General features: G+C 32.8%; 2 protein-coding genes across 3 annotated transcripts; both read left to right on the top strand.

The window, feature by feature from the left end:
- Positions 1–101: 101 nt before the first annotated feature.
- On the top strand, positions 102–6384 carry LOC111003272 (pyrethroid hydrolase Ces2a). The gene is made up of 11 exons (XM_045630346.1): positions 102–255; positions 411–503; positions 1703–1834; positions 2001–2328; positions 2463–2662; positions 2733–2901; positions 3052–3173; positions 3251–3473; positions 3913–4051; positions 5515–5717; positions 6034–6384. The coding sequence occupies exons 1-11, from the start codon at positions 154–156 to the stop codon at positions 6174–6176; spliced, it is 1854 nt and encodes a 617-aa protein (XP_045486302.1). The 5' UTR covers positions 102–153; the 3' UTR covers positions 6177–6384.
- Positions 6385–7985: 1601 nt separating this feature from the next.
- On the top strand, positions 7986–16578 carry LOC111003249 (aryl hydrocarbon receptor nuclear translocator homolog). 2 transcript variants are annotated; one of them, XM_045634688.1, is made up of 14 exons: positions 7986–8205; positions 8687–8735; positions 9924–10004; positions 10740–10900; positions 11067–11239; positions 11601–11748; positions 11898–12080; positions 12181–12257; positions 12614–12824; positions 13021–13171; positions 13634–13779; positions 14260–14408; positions 14627–14789; positions 15121–16578. In XM_045634688.1, the coding sequence occupies exons 1-14, from the start codon at positions 8178–8180 to the stop codon at positions 15303–15305; spliced, it is 1905 nt and encodes a 634-aa protein (XP_045490644.1). In that variant the 5' UTR covers positions 7986–8177; the 3' UTR covers positions 15306–16578. The 2 variants fall into 2 exon arrangements, with proteins under 2 accessions (XP_045490644.1, XP_045490642.1); XM_045634686.1 differs by having other exon boundaries at positions 12169–12257.
- The last annotated feature ends 98 nt before the right edge of the window (positions 16579–16676 follow it).

Below are 16676 nucleotides of genomic sequence, written 5' to 3'. Positions count from 1 at the left end.
CTTTAAATTTTTACATTTTGCCGTAACGGATGTACAACCATGGACCCGTTACAAACACTCTCATTACATTTGCTTTCAATCATTGGATATCTAAACGTTGATGAATAACGTCTATTTTGTTTTTATTCACATATATAAAACTATCAGTAAGTAATGATACTAATGAAGATGTTACTATTATCAATATTTTGTATACTTATGATAGTTTCCGGCCAAGATCCTGTCGCAAATATCGCTCAAGGTCGTGTTGTTGGAGTGAGTATCAATTATTATCTTTTTAGTGATGATGATTAAGTATCAAGTTAATTTCATTTTATTCAATTCATAAAAAGGTAGTACACTATGTTAAGGCATTTTAGTAATCGTTAACTAACTTTTGATTATCAACATTAATACTCAATTACTTATAGATAAAAGTGTTTATGGAGAATTCTTTGGAACCAATTGAAATTTACTTCGGTATACCATATGCAGCTCCCCCTATTGGAAAACTGAGATTTTCTGTAAGTATCTTAATATTGATATATGTTCATAGAGATTATATGTAATGAAATAAGTGCTTACATACTCAGTAACTCAATGCGTAACATATACAAGTCATTGCGTTCAATGTAATAATTGCTTTTAACTTATACTTAAGAAAAATGTTGTTTTTAATACAGTTGCTCAAAAAGTGGCATATTGCAGGGAGGTATAGCGTTCGGAAAGTGGGCTATTACACACTCGTGCTTTTTCTTTGCCATTCCCGCACTCGTGCGTTTTCTTTGCCAACTGTCAAAACAATGTGTATTAAAATGAAAAAACCAACCACGAAGGTTTTATTTAAAAGATTCATAGAAGTTTTTATGATATATGATTTCTAAATATTATAATAATTGGATTCAATAAGTTCGGTTAGGTTTCTTTTCATTTCATATCAATTAAAAAAATAATAAAAAGAATTTTATAATATATGCAAATACGTATTTTTAAAAAGTTTACTAATAATTGGATTCAATAAGTTAGGTTAGGTTTATTATATTTCATATCAATAAAAAAAATATTAAAAAGAAAAAACTAACCATGAAGTTTTTACTAAAAAAAATCACAGAAGTTTTTATGATTCATGCAAATATTTTAAAAAGAAGCTACTATTTGTTTAAATATCAGATTTAATGATTGGACTCAATGAGTTAGATTTGGTTTTCTTTCAATAAAAATAGTCTACTGAAGAATTGGCTGTATGGGCCTAGTTCCCTTTGCCAGAATGGGTGAAGAAAAGAAAAAACAAGCTTTGCTCATATTCTTGCGGTTGGCGCCATTTTCCAAAAATGTTCTTTCGAGTTATTTGTTGCACAAAATGAGTAATTTCGACGATACTTTATTTGAATGAATACCACCCGAACGCAGTATAATTGCATAAAATGCTTCGGAGAACAATTTACCGGAAACATATAAGTCGCTACATATCTACGTGCAACGAATTTATTCCGTAGAGAGAATAGAAAAAAGCAAATAGTTTAATTAAATTGCTTAATTTTTTCGCAACTGTATTAAAAATAGTCGTTCAGTACACGTGCGGTACCGTCATTGCAACTCGTCCCGACTGTCAACCCTCACCTTCGGCTGCGCCTCGGCTCGGGTAGACATTCGTCGGAACTCTGTGCAATGACAGGCTTTCCGCACTTGTAATGAAATATACTATACCATGTTTGTTTTTAAGCCACCTGAAAGACATAACGGTTGGAAAAGGACATTTTTCGCCCACCGTATGGCGCCAAGTTGCCCACAAGTAGAAATAGACAGTAAAGATTCCAGTGAAAATTGTCTATATTTGAATATATGGACATCGCGGGTGAGATGTTTTTACAATTGCCATTTTTGATCAGTTAGTCACGTTAGTATTTCTTTGTCGTCTTCTAGAATCTTGCTTTTCGGTAACAATACGCGGAATATAGAAAAAAACAAATAAAGATATATCTGTCAAAATAGAGCTCATATCTAATGTGGTTTTCAGGCAGAGAGTGGATGGGCAGCTTCAACCCGTTATTATAATATTTTACAGCGAGACATGGACCGGCGGTAGTTTGAACCTACCATGTCAAGAGTTGGCATCAGAAGGCGTGGTAGTTGTTACAGTTGCTTATCGACTTCACCTTTTATCGTTTTTTAGTCTAAAATCAGTGATAGCTCGAGGAAATCTTGCTTTACTTGATCAATACATGGCGTTATTATGGGTCCGGGAGAATATTTCCGCCTTCGGTGGAGACCCGACGTCAGTAACACTCTTGGGTCACTCGGCAGGCGCTGAGAGCGTGTTACACCATGTGGTTTCACCGAGAACAACTGGTGCGCTATGACATACCTTATTACGTTGTTTGTTTGTTTTTCATAGATATTACAAAGGAAAATATAATAAAAATGTGTTATGTGAATTTAGCATTAACTACTGAATAAAGCCTATTCTCTGCTGTAACTTTTAGGGTTATATCATCGAGTCATAATTATGTCTCCGACAAATATGTGGCAAGGAATCTATGAGAATCGTAGTGTAACTGCAGGTGAACAAGCGAAGGTTTCGAAAGAAATTGCTCGCGCTATGGGATGTGTGAACTTTAGAGATGAAGATATTTTGCAATGTATGAAAGATAAGCCTTTGGAAGAGATTACAAAATTATTTGCAGTGAGTGTATTCTCGTTTAAGTAGTTTTATTTTATCTACATTAAAAATTATTACCGAAATCTTTTTCAAGAATACCAGCTTGGAAAAATATATGCAACCTACCTCTGACGACTTTCTACCAGAGTCAATCCAGTATTTACCTTCTACTTTGGAGAAGGCAATAAGACATCCAAGTGGATTGAATGTACCAGTGGATATTATGATTGGCACTACAGATCTAAACAGTTTAAAGCTTCGTGGTAAGCTTTATAATCGTATGAAACTTAAAATTAATTATATAATATCACCTAATATTACTTTGTTACCAGGATCTACAATTATTGTATTTTAAGAAGTATAATTTTTGTTAGTTTGCTTCTCATATAATTAGTTTGGCTTTATTTTTTCAGACAGTCTATTTAAGAGCTTTTTAAGGAAAACTTACAAGCAAATATATGAATTTTCTATGGAAAAAGTTTTACCAAATATTCTGCAAGTTATTTCATTGAAAAATTCGGAAACTTACCAAACGGTATTTTAAATTACTATTTTAAAATGTTCGATCGTCGTATATATTTTATTGTCTTGTGAAATTTCCATTTTTCTTAGTTACAGGAAGCTGTTCGTTGGGAATACTGGAATCGAATACAAGAGAATATAGACAATTTTAGCGCATTGGAGTCGCTTGGTTTTATGGACTCTGTCGTAAACTGGGTTATTGGAAGCTCTTATTTAGCGGAGAAACTCGCTGCAGAAGTGCCCAGAGTGTATGTTTTCCGATACTCCTTTCCATCGATGGTTGACCTTTATGGTAATCGCCTAAATTTCACAGGTAGATGTTTTGTTGTGTATACTTTCATAAATTACATCAATAGGTTTCTATCTATATTTTATAAGTACATACATAATATGATGACCCAATGAACTTCGTATCACCAACATATAATGTCAAAACTTAACAAATTTTTTTTAAACAGACAGATCGGACCTCATACTGCAGCTATGAAAAACACATTTCTAGGGTTATCTATAAATATATGACCATTAAGTGACAATTTTTATCTTAAAAATAAAAATTGTCATCAAATATTATTCAGCCAAATAGTTAGCTAACAGTTTTTATGCATTGGAAAATTTAATTGATGTTTTTCTTAACATAAGTTTTTTTATTTTAGCGAGACAAAGATACAAAATTCATTTTTATATACATTCATTTAAAATCTATCTTAATAAAATACCAAGTGTCCTTGATATTGATTTAAACTTTTTAGGAGCAGTTAACGGCGCCGATATTATTGCTTTGCTTGGTGATGCAATTATACATCAAGTCGCTAGAAGACCTCCTACTAATGACGAGAAACAAATATCGACATTTTTTCGATATTATATAATGAATTTTGTGAAGTTTGGGTAAATGTATTTTATATAATATTGACAAATAGCCAAATTTAACTATACAATTTGTAAATTTTTCCTTTTTATCTAATAGGAAATTACATATTATAACATCTTTTAAAGCAATAAAAAATCTAAATGTTTTCGGAAATATTCAGCATTTTTACGCTAAATTTTAAATATTACATAAATTTGAGCCCCTTAAGCACCGATAGAGCTTTTAAAATAACTAGAAGGTAAAGACTCTCCTTTTTTAAGTTAAATATTTTTCTTATTCTTCGTTTAAATAAAAACGCCAAAAACTGACTTTGGGGCTGAAACTATATCCTACCGTAGTACACCTAATTGAGTGCTTTTTTCTATTCCATGAGACTCGGAAGTATGAAAAAGATGTAAGATGAAGCGTAGGGCTAAATTATCTACAATATATTGACGATCATAGTAACACCTATTCTTATTCCTGAGCCGTCTACCAATTGTGGTTTCACTAAGTTTAATTACACTTACACGCTGAAACTGTATCTTTTAAATACCAGTGTAGTAGTTCATGTTCATGTTGTATGAATATCGCCATCGTTAAATCCAACGTTGTTACCTGAAGTCCAAAGTCAGTGATTTCATTTCGACCAAATACCAAAATTCAATCGAAAAATACCTTTAAATGTAATGGTGACGATAATAATTTTAGAGAAAAATATCTTTCTCGCATATTTTCTGTTTAAAAAACAATTTTTTCCAACAAATAATTTAAGGTCCAGGTAGATAAATATCATATGCAATGTGGTTATATCATATGGTAATAGGTATAAAGAATAGTGTTCATATCAGTATAAAAACGTCGTATGTCCATTGCATAGTTTATAAGAATTGAAACTATGTATCTAGTTTGAGATAGGTTAAAAAGGTAACGCTTTGGCACAATACTCGTATCTAGAATGATATTCTATTCATGTCACGTCGTTGTTGTGTAGAATATTAAAATAATTCGTGTTAGTCTCTACCTGCTTACATACCTTTATTTCATCAGTTTTAAATGTATTGGAAATCATAGCAATCATACGGACCGGTTTCAATGGCGTTATATATTTAGCAGAGAATGAAAAAAGCAGGAATAATAGTTTACGAGTAAGAAACGAGTGCATTGGCACTAAGGGGTGCTACTACTATAATAAGCACTATACTATTTATATAACATTTATAGTTTGATACATTTTCAACTTAAAACTTATCATCAGTCGCAAAGTTTGCTAGAATATTGTTGACTTTCAGTTCTATAGGATTATTCAGAATAGGCCTGCCATTTCGAATATAATTGTTTCTTAGACATACATACCTAATCTCATAGGTACATAGTATAATCTGAGCGATTTTAGTTGCATCCGGTTTGAAATCACAACTCACAACGATTCTAAAGAAGTTTTAATTCAATAATTATTTTAATATTTTTGGTTCTAAACACAATTATTTTGTATATTCAGGTCTCCCACAACGCAAGAAAAATGGCCTCGGTTTACAGCGAAAGATAGAAGTATCTTCGAAATTTGTGACTCAGAGATTTATAGTTATTGTCGTTTCAAAAGTGTAAAGAAAGACATTTCTTTTTGGCTGCAATATCTACCGGAACTAGCAAACTCTACGCTACGTAATAAGGAATATTCTGATATGATAGTTGGGTATGGAGGTACGCGTGAACCTTGACTTTATTGTTTAAGAATTTATGTTTTACACCGTGAAAATGTTAATTTTTACCTAAAATTACAAAAAAAAACATGGTAGCATTTTTTGGGGTGGGTGATACAGGAGCATCACCTGATGTAAGTTATACCGCCCATGGATCCAAAATCAGGAAGCTTGTAAGTACGTTGCCGGCCCTTTTAGGAATTGGTATGGCCCGGAAACTTGGGAAACTACTTTTAACAGCAGTTAAATAAATAGTATCTTGTACTTTCCTACTGTTAGAGGTATCGTAGACTTACATATTGTCTTAATAATTTCAGATGAATATCGACTACGCGGTGGCGTTTACGCAATGTGTGGAATCTCAATTATACTCCTTCTGATGTTGTTTACAAGTGGACTACTTCTGCGCAGAAGACGCTTTTATCGACCATCGTCTGTTGATTCACAAATTGCTTATTAGAACCCTTTTTACAATTACAAGATATTTTAATATACCTAACTAACGTAACTGTTCGTAAGGTAAATAAGTAGGTTGGTATCTTTGGATGTACATATATTTCAAAGTGATAATTTACACCAAAAAGGTTATGATATGGTGCGCTACCTTATAAAGCCCCTAAATACACATTTTAAGGCAAATTTCGGCTGATAGTTAGAGTATAATTTTACGCCTATAAATTTGTATTTTAAGTAAGCTATAATATATGATATATGCAGATTTTAATTTCTTTTACCTACTTACTAATTTTGATCATACATACGCATCCGAAGGTGTGATGTTTGTGTGTTTTTTAACATTGCGACGAAAGAGACTACCTTGTTTCAGTTGATAACATAGTACTTATTACTCCAGTTTAAGTAAGTTCCTGTATTTTCCATTCTGTGCAAAGAGTTTTGTTAAATATAACCCGACTTCTGAAAAAATAAACAATGAAAAAGGTGTTTTATTTTTATAGGTACTATAAAATTATAAGGACAAAGATATTTCGCTATAGAAATTATTTAATTCATATACTTAAAGTATATGACTGTTGGAAAGTATAAACTGCTGAACGGTCGTGATATAGTGACACGCCCGCAAGTACTTCTGGCTCCATTCTAATGATAACCGATGGGCCAATATTATGGGCATCCAATAGGCAGCCTATAGTAGCGCTATCGTCGACTGAACCCGATTACATAGCCGCAGAAAACTATTGCAAAAAGGAATTGTATCTCAAATCTCTATTACAAAAAATTACCGGTTTGGACATAAAAATAAATTTGCATGTTGAGAATCAAAGTTCGATTTAACTTCTGAAGTCTGGATCGTTCAACAAAAGGTCGAAGCATCTATATTCTTCACGTATATACGTTCGGTACCATTTTATACATGAATACTTCGTGCATGGATTAATAAATATTACCTACCATCCCACAGAAATTCAGTTAGCCGACGTAATGACAAAACCATTGTGAAAAGTAAAGTTTGAATGACACTATATCGCACTATTATTACGTAAGTATCTATAAAAACGAGCGAGGAGGAGGAGAATGTGTTGGATGGTTGTGATGTTGTCCACGTATAGTCTAGTCTATGAAGCACTGCATTTGAATTTGTATTTATGTTCTTTTACGATTGATGTACGGCGTCATTATGAATTATATTTTCTCGTATACAAATAAACACAATGTTTTTAAGTATTATTTACGTTTTAATTAATTGCTATAGCCGCTAGTCCGCCCTGTCACTTATAATTAACCAAAATATGTACTATCTTGATATTATTTGATACAAAATAATGCATGTAAATAAATCGTATGAATAAGATTTATTTACCACTTACCGAAAAATAGGTAGTGACAACCCAGCAAACCAGCAATACGGCAATACCGCAGCCATTTTATGTAATTAATTAATCTAGCCTAGCGTATACGTGATACTGTTTTTGTAGGTATTTAAGTATGGCCTCTATTTAGTATTTACAATTATTTTGCGGTAGGTGGCATCGGTTAATGTATACCATGATCTTGATATACTATCATATCAGAATAATTATCAGGCGTCATGCTATATATACCAGAGATTTTTGGTTAAGACACAAACTGTTTCTTAACCAAAAAACGTTGTTTTATTTTAAGCTTTATAGTTGGCATAACCCGAATGGCTCTCCGTTGGATATTCTAACATTTAAAACATTTTAGTAAAAACCATAATCACAGACTTCATAATCTGTGGGAAATCTCTAACCCTGTGCTTTAGTCTATTCCAATTTTCGAGATCTATTCACAATGGATTTGTTTTTCGTGCAGTGTGTCATACTGAAAGAAAAATGAAAATGGCGCTTGTGTTGTGTTAAAATTGTTAGATAAACATTCTAAAACTGTGTGTTTATTGTACTTAAGAATTTTATTAGTGATAGTGGTGATAAATTATTAACTAAAAAGTTAATAAAACGTGGACTGATGCGTGTATTGACCCATGTCTGCCGTGGCTCCCACAATCCCCGGTTGGTTTAGAATGTTAATTTACTTGTTGCAGATAATATCTTGTGTACTATTGTTTAGAGTTTTTGTATTAAGGTATTGTACAATTAATTAACCTTCTCTAAAAATTGTATTCTTAAACAACATTAACTACAAGTTAAAATCACAAATTGTATTGACGTTGCTCAGGGCTCTCGGAATCCGCGTGACGCGTTGTTAAAAAATTTATAACGTTGAAATGCTGATTTGATGATTTTATCTGTAGGTGTGTGCATATTCAATTTAATTTCATCCGTGATATGAACATCCTTACTTTGATTATTTTTGTCTAATTGCAAATATGTGATTATTTTGCTATTGAGTTGAAACCTGACCTATTTAAACCATGAATTAAGATTTACTTTAATATTGTTGTAATTCAAAATACATATTTTAATAATAAAGAGAACGAGCTGCCGTCAGTAAAATAGACGTGTTTATTATGTTTTTTATTTTTTACTGCAGGGGTTGACCCAGCAAAGGAAATACAAAAACGTCGAGCTGGTAGTGTTGGGTAAGTCTTTATATTTTATAGTTCTAAAATGAGTAGTCTAAAGTAAATAGTAAAACTTTGAAATAGATTTAAACTATTTACCAAATTTTATTTCACCCCTTTGTTGTGTATTGTTAATTGTTAGAAGTCAGATGAGTATTTTTTGGATAAACTTTCCAATATGGACCGTCAATTTTAATGCTCAAATTTTTTTGTAGATAGTACTCACCAAAACAAAGCGTTTTGCAAAGTATAAGGTTGTGGAAACCTACAGCTCATGAGATATAATTATTTATTTTATCCATACAAATGGACGAATAACACGCCATAACACAATAAATTTGACAAATAACTGATCTCCAATGTTAACCATTTCACATATCAACTAGTGAAGGGGTTGGTACCTTGATACCTGAGTAGTATCCGTATCAACGTTAAACTTTCCGATATGGACTGTCGATTTTTGAGGTTTTTTGGGTGGGAGAGGGGACAGAGAACAACCCCCCGTGTCTACCCAAACTGCAAACCCCATGGTTATGGAGATATTCATGGTTAAAGGTTTAAGGTTAGAATGGTAACAATTTAGAATTGTGTCCCTTAATTTGATGATATAAGATAAGTGTCTCTTTACCTTAAATGGAACACCTCCAACTTATTTTTTCTACCAGAGTCTAAGTATAACAACACAAACCTATTTTTTTACTAAATATCATTAAAATGTATAACTTCATTTAATTTTTGATTGAATTGTAGTTCATGTGTAGTTGAATTGATTTGGAACACCAAAAATTCTACCTACTTCAATGTTATATATAAATATATTTAACTACAATCTCATTATAACATATATACTAAAGTTAAATACATTATTTACAAGATGGAAACAAAGCTTATCAAAAGTTGTAGATTAGAAACAAGTGCTTGCAGTATAACTACAGAACTACAATTAAGTAGGAATTAATCAAAACAAGTTACACAACTTATGGGGATTTTTCAAATATTTAAAAAAACCTACCTACTAAATAACAATTTTTATTGTCAGGAAACACTGTTGTAATTCTCTTAAGGATTCGATTTTTTTTAATTACAAAAAGCGTGAAATGATAACTTTTAAACTAAAGAATAAAATTTGTTTAATTTGCGGTAAATACAAACAGTTCAATATTTACCTTACTATATTTATTAAAAAATAACATGATTTATACTCAGGTCCGATGACGACGACGCAAGTGGTGGTAAATACACAAGGATGGAGGAGGATAATATTCCAGATAAGGAGAGATTTGCAAGGTACATTTTGCTCATTAAAAATTTATAATTTCTTTAGCCTAAATGCATTAGATTAGTATTCTGATTGAAAGTTACAAAAAGTTTGAAATTTATATTGGAAATTTTAATAAATCCCATTTTTTTATTAAGGACAGTTTTTTGTTTATTTCATTAAATCGTATTTTATAAAGTTAAGTTAAATTTATAAGAGGAAAAAACTATAGTTTAATTCACGTTTCTTATTAGATTTACAACTTACAGGACATGAAGGTTAAACTATATATAGAGACAATCAAACTTATGTATGTTTTTACTTACAAGGCAACTTACGATTACGTTAAAAAAACCTATCAATGTGATACAATGGTTGTATAGAAGCTACACTATGAGAACAATTTAAAAAATTATTTGGTTCCCAATCATTGTTTTGATTGAAAACGTGTCTTATCACGCAAGAAGTTTACTTCGATATTAACTTTTTCGTACTTATGATAATTTTATGTCATGGTTATTATCGCCGATCTATATGGTTTAAAAAGACAAGTATACAATTTTGCTCGTAAGGTAGCATGTTTTAATTCGTACACTTTGTGAAACATTAACTATCGTATTAACATGTATTATATTTTTCTTATTATTACAAAAACCATCAAGGCATTTAGGAGACATATTTAATCGAATCACCAGGATGAAATATGTACGTATTTAGTGTAAAACTACATATTTATCAGATATTTAATGTATCTATTGTTTCAGCCGTGAGAACCATTGTGAGATTGAACGGCGAAGAAGAAACAAGATGACGGCTTATATCACGGAACTATCTGATATGGTTCCAACATGTTCGGCTCTAGCACGGAAACCAGACAAGTTGACAATACTGCGTATGGCGGTAGCGCATATGAAAGCATTGAGAGGTAAGGATAAAATGTAATCATTTTTTGAAAACAATTCTATAAGCTCGACTTTCGACCCGTGTTAGTAGGGGAAAGCTTTCATAGTCTTTATATTTTATTTCTCATTTGAAGATTTCAAAGATGTACATTGCCATTTATTTAATTAAAAATGATTATTTTGTTATAGGTACTGGTAATACCTCAACTGATGGTACTTATAAGCCATCGTTTTTGACTGATCAAGAGCTGAAACACTTAATCCTAGAAGCAGCAGATGGCTTTCTCTTTGTCGTCAGTTGCGACACAGGTCGTGTCATATATGTTAGCGATAGTATAGCACCTGTACTTAATTATTCACAGGTATGATATTATATATTTTATGGTGTATTAATTCAGTTAACGAATTAGGTACATAGGTTATCAGACCTTTTTCATTGTTCGTTGAGTGAACTGTCAAAAGTTTTTGTCAGTGCATATGAAGTCAGTCAACAGTAGTAAGTTATTTCTTGTATTTTAATAATGTGATTTCCCTAATTAATTTCTTATGTTTGTTGTTTCGTCTGTAAATTTTATTTACTTTTGTCAATTTAGGGTCGTCTGTTAGGGCAGGAGAGTTTTTATAAACCAAATATTAAGAACATAAAACAATACTATAAAAATATAAGAACTTATTTATTAAACTAGTAACTAAAAGTTCCAAAATTATCCTTTTATATCATAGGGTGAATGGTATTCTTCATGTTTGTACGACCAAGTGCACCCAGATGACGTTGAAAAAGTTCGCGAACAATTGAGCACTCAAGAACCACAAAATACTGGCCGCATATTGGATCTTAAAACTGGAACTGTCAAAAAGGAAGGTCACCAGTGTATGTTTTTTTATTATTTTAGACGTTTAAATAATATATATTTATAGCACATATTACTTATCAGTAAGGAGTAGCTTTTTTCAACTTTCTGTAAATAAGTAAATTCATTGAAAAAGGCCGTATCTTACAATACTTTTTGTATATTACAGCATCAATGCGGCAAGTAATGGGTTCGCGGCGCGGATTCATCTGCCGTATGCGCGTGGGTGGTACAGCTGAAAGCGCGCACTTGGGTCGACTGCGCGCGCGCAACTCTCTCGGCCCCTCTCATGACGGACACAACTACGCAGTGGTACATTGCACCGGTTATATTAAAAATTGGCCGCCCACAGGTTTGTGTATTGGATTGTTTGCACTGTTATTCATAAATTTTTGTATGATAACAATAAATTCAATATTTTATGCGTTTTGGGAAATCAGATCTGTTTCCAGGTATGCAGATGGATCGGCCAGTTGACGATGAGCTTCACGCGTCTCATTGCTGTTTGGTGGCAATTGGGAGATTACAGGTGTTGTATTGCTTTCATATCAAATGTCAAATAAAAAATGGATATTAAGAACTGAACAGTAATTAATCCATTTATTAAAATTAGTGTTGTGTATTTTTTTTAAACATATACAGATATAGACTGAAGATTGTCCGACTTCCGATTTTTAGGTCAAACGTTTCTGTATTTGAATAACTGCAACTGTAGCTATAAATTTGTCTTGTAATGTATCTTTATCCAGCCATAAAAAAATTATAATCCGACAGTACTTCAAGATCCAAGCTCCCGGTGGTTCCTACCTTTATTGCGACGCTGTGTCTAACCTAACTCCATACGTAGTGTATCCACATGAAGTTTATTAAAACATCTTAATATAGGTGACATCAACACCAAACGCAGCTGAAGGCAGCCTCTGCAGTGGCGGAGTAGAGTTTGTATCGCGTCATTCGGTTGAGGGCCGATTTACATTTGCGGACCAACGTGCGGCACAAGTAATTGGCTATGCACCGGCTGACCTTTTGGGAAAATTATGCTATGAGTTCTACCACCCGGAAGACCAACAACACATGAGGGATAACTTTGACCAAGGTGAATAAACTTGAAAAAAAAATTACTAATGGAATAATAACGGTGATCGTTTCTTTCGTACGTATTGTAATTGTATAGGCATGCCGTGCTCTTAATACTAAGCAATGAACCTTTTTGTAGTTTAAATTAATGACTAAATTAAAGTGATTTTTTTTTATTTTTATCTTAATTTTTTTTAACGTAATTTTTTTTTCAGTTTTGAAATTAAAGGGCCAAATAATCTCTCTTATGTACCGGTTTCGGACTAAAAGCAGAGAATGGGTGTGGTTAAGAACATCTGCTTTCGCTTTTTTGAATCCTTACAACGATGACGTGGAATACATCGTGTGTACAAACACATTGGCAAAGTGAGTATATGCATACTATTAATGGTATTTATACACATGTACTGTTTTATGTTTATACACCCTTGTCTTTTATGATTAGTAGTACCAAAGATACATTAACAGTAAATAACAAATATGCATTTAGTTCTAAAATCAAGGGCGTAGAACACATGAGAACTGGTAAAAATCTCTGACCTTATTATCATTTATTCAATGTACAAGCGTCTTGTAAATGCTGACGATCTTTACATTAAGCTTTAGATAACATAAAAATTAATCACAATAAAACAACGAACAGACGTTCTTCTATCAAGACAGACATAAGAACGTGCTTCCGTTAATATGAGAACAAAAATCATAGAAATTCTATTAAGTAGATGGTCTCATAAATGTTTTGGTATTCTTGCTTGTAATATGCAATCCAGACAGGACCAAGGCTATCCAAACCACGTTAGAAATGGTAATTGAGATTTATATTCGTAGTCGTTCCCTGGGCAGTGCGGGTGGCGAAAGCGTGTCAGAAGAGAGCTACGACTACCACTTGCGACAGCGGGACGTATATCAGGCCCCGCCTATGCACCACGCCCATCACGCACCCCCACCTGCGCCTGCGCCTGCCCCGCTGCACAGTACGTATATGTCCCTATAGGTTTATAGGGTTTTGAGTTGAACTAACACTTGAGTTTAACTAATTCGATTAATTAACGATAAATTCAGTGTAACATTTTACAAATTTTAAAATTAAATCAAAAATATTCAGATGCACCTGTCTTGCCATGTCGTGTCTATCTAAAAAAATCATAAAAATAAGTTTATTCAAAACCCGACCTTCCAGGTTTTGCTTAAATTTTATGTAAAGTGTAAATCCGAATTTTATACGATTTTATACAAGGCAAATTTTTTAAAATAAATTTTGGTTAAAATGAGGCTTACAGGCTAGGTGCGTGATTTGAAACCATGGCGTCGTACGTTTGCATCCCGGTGCGCACGCCAATGCATGATTTTTTTAAATGTAGTGCAATACCTACCTATAAAGTCGACTATGTATATCAGGCACAGAAGGTTCAATACAAAAATGATTGTTTTCTAAGTTAATTCATAATTGCTAGGTGGTACGGCGGCTGGTACTGCAGGCGGCGTAAGCGCGAGGTCTCCAGGTGAGGCCGTGGCAGGAGCGTACGCCCACTACGCGCCCGACTATTCACCACATCGACCCACTAACACACCACCTCACACCACATGGACCACGCTAAGACCGGTGAGAATATAAACACTCGTTATTAGGCCAAGCGTAAGGTCACGTTCCTCATTAAATTGACTCTATTCATAACGAATCTGTTAAGTTTTTAATCATTTGTTTGTTGTGTCGATGTTTATGTTGACTGTTTACCTAATATGTCAACCATGTTTTTAGTTTCCGTATGGATTGGTTAATAAACGGAATAGGTAATAAAATAAATATCAATTCTATTTCAGAGCGGCAGCGGAAGCGGAGCGGGGCAGAACGAGAGTTACGCGTATGCGGGGCCCGAAGCAGCGACGGGGCCAGGGGGTAGCCCTGCCCGCTCTCCTCCGGCGGCTCCCCCTTACCTACCTCCTGCGCACTATCACCACAATCATCATCCGCATCCCACGCACGGTACGTAAACCTTCAACTGTAGCGGGCAATATTATTCACATGAATCTGTGTCCTTGATCATCAGTTTACGTCTTTAATGTATGAGATGTCTGTTACTTACATTGTATGTAACATTGGCGTTTCACAATATATTTTTTAAAGGACAACTATCAAGTTTTAAAATTAAATATTATGTTTTTAGTTTGTCTTCTCTAAAAAGATTGGTTTGATCGGTCTTATGTATTTTTATCTCTTAATAATAAATAAACCCACTCATAAAAACCTATTGAAACAGCCTCATTATTAAATCTGTAAATATTATATGCCTGCATTGAAATAAATATAATTTCAGCGGGTATGTGGGCATGGCAAGGCGGGGCGGGTGCAGCGGCGGGCGTGGCTGGTGGGGGGTCGGGGGGTGCGGAAGGTACCCACGCCCCACACGAGCTGTCAGAAATGTTGCAAATTCTCGATCAAAGCGGCACGGCCACCTTCGAAGACCTCAACATCAACATGTTCAACTCCAACTTCGAATAGTGCTGTATACATGTATAGATAAGTTAAGTAACTTTAATAACTAAGTAATGAGCACTTTCTGTGCTTGTTCAAGTTCTCGGTGCATCCATGGGTGTAACCATTGTGAAGGATATTAAATTGTCTAATGGTCAATAAATGGAGTATCCGAAATCCCTCTTGTTATTAGATGTGATTGAACGCAATATATTGAATAATTCAGTTTGTATTTTTTGTACACTGTGACTTGGTGAAATAGCACAGATGCACACAACAGTTAACACAAAATTAAATTGTTGTCCTTTAATGGCTGCTTTTTATTAAATACGTTTAATTATTGTCATTTTATGATCTGGATAATGTTTCAAATAGTATTATTGATTTTAGGAATGTATGAATGAGAATATTGTTCTTAGTACATTGTGTATATAAAATAAGTCCAACTAAATACTTTGTATACATGTATTGCGAGCGTAAGAAGTAAATACTAAATACTGTTTTTTTCTTAATATTCAAAAGTTTTCTTTACATATCATTCATAACAACAGTTATAAGTTCTTAAGGGAAACAGTACGACTCGTAGTATCAAGTGTATATAAACTATTTTTCTAGTATTTTCATTCACCATATTAGTATAGATAAAGGTGTAATAACTTAAAATCTCTAGGTAAAGTGATTTTTACCATGTGCATTCCAATTTGTAATCAAAGTCATGACCAATTTATATTAAATTTCTAAATTTGATTTGTTTGGTAGTTTTTGCCTTATTTTTATATTATTAGCCAAGATATTTTACTCTGTTTCTAATTAATATTTTGTTTTGCTATTTAATGACGACTTTAGTATTGGTTATCATTCAAAAGATCAAGTAATGTTTCATGTCTGTCTTTTATGTTGAAATTTGACCTTAGTTTTTACTTCATGTTACCCGTTATGTACTACATAGAACATACAATTAAAATAACTCATGACAAACATTGTGTTAATTTAAGTTTTATACTTATAGTCTGGGTAATTTTTCTGTATTAATTAATTTAATGCATCTTTTATTATGTAAGATTAAGTTATAGTAGTAATGATTTAGGAGTACATACATTCAACCAAGGTCAACACATATTATTTTTTTCTGGCCCTACATAATTATGGTAGATATTAAAAATATATAATTATAACTAGAATGGTTTTTAATTACTAAGATTATTTTTTTAAGGAAATTTAAAAATAGTATTGCATTTATGAAATGTCTTATTTGCATATTTATATTATTTTAATTGATGAAATATACTTTTTATTGATATCCAATTTTTTATTTTAGAAAAATTTCCAGCGCTAATTTTAATTAAAATCCCAATTTTTTAAAGTGGAATCATGTGTCGATTTATAAACACTAGTCCT

This window comes from Pieris rapae, chromosome 1, assembly GCF_905147795.1.
Source record: "Pieris rapae chromosome 1, ilPieRapa1.1, whole genome shotgun sequence".
Classification (NCBI taxonomy): domain Eukaryota; kingdom Metazoa; phylum Arthropoda; class Insecta; order Lepidoptera; family Pieridae; genus Pieris; species Pieris rapae.
This window is presented reverse-complemented; position numbering and strand designations above follow the sequence as displayed.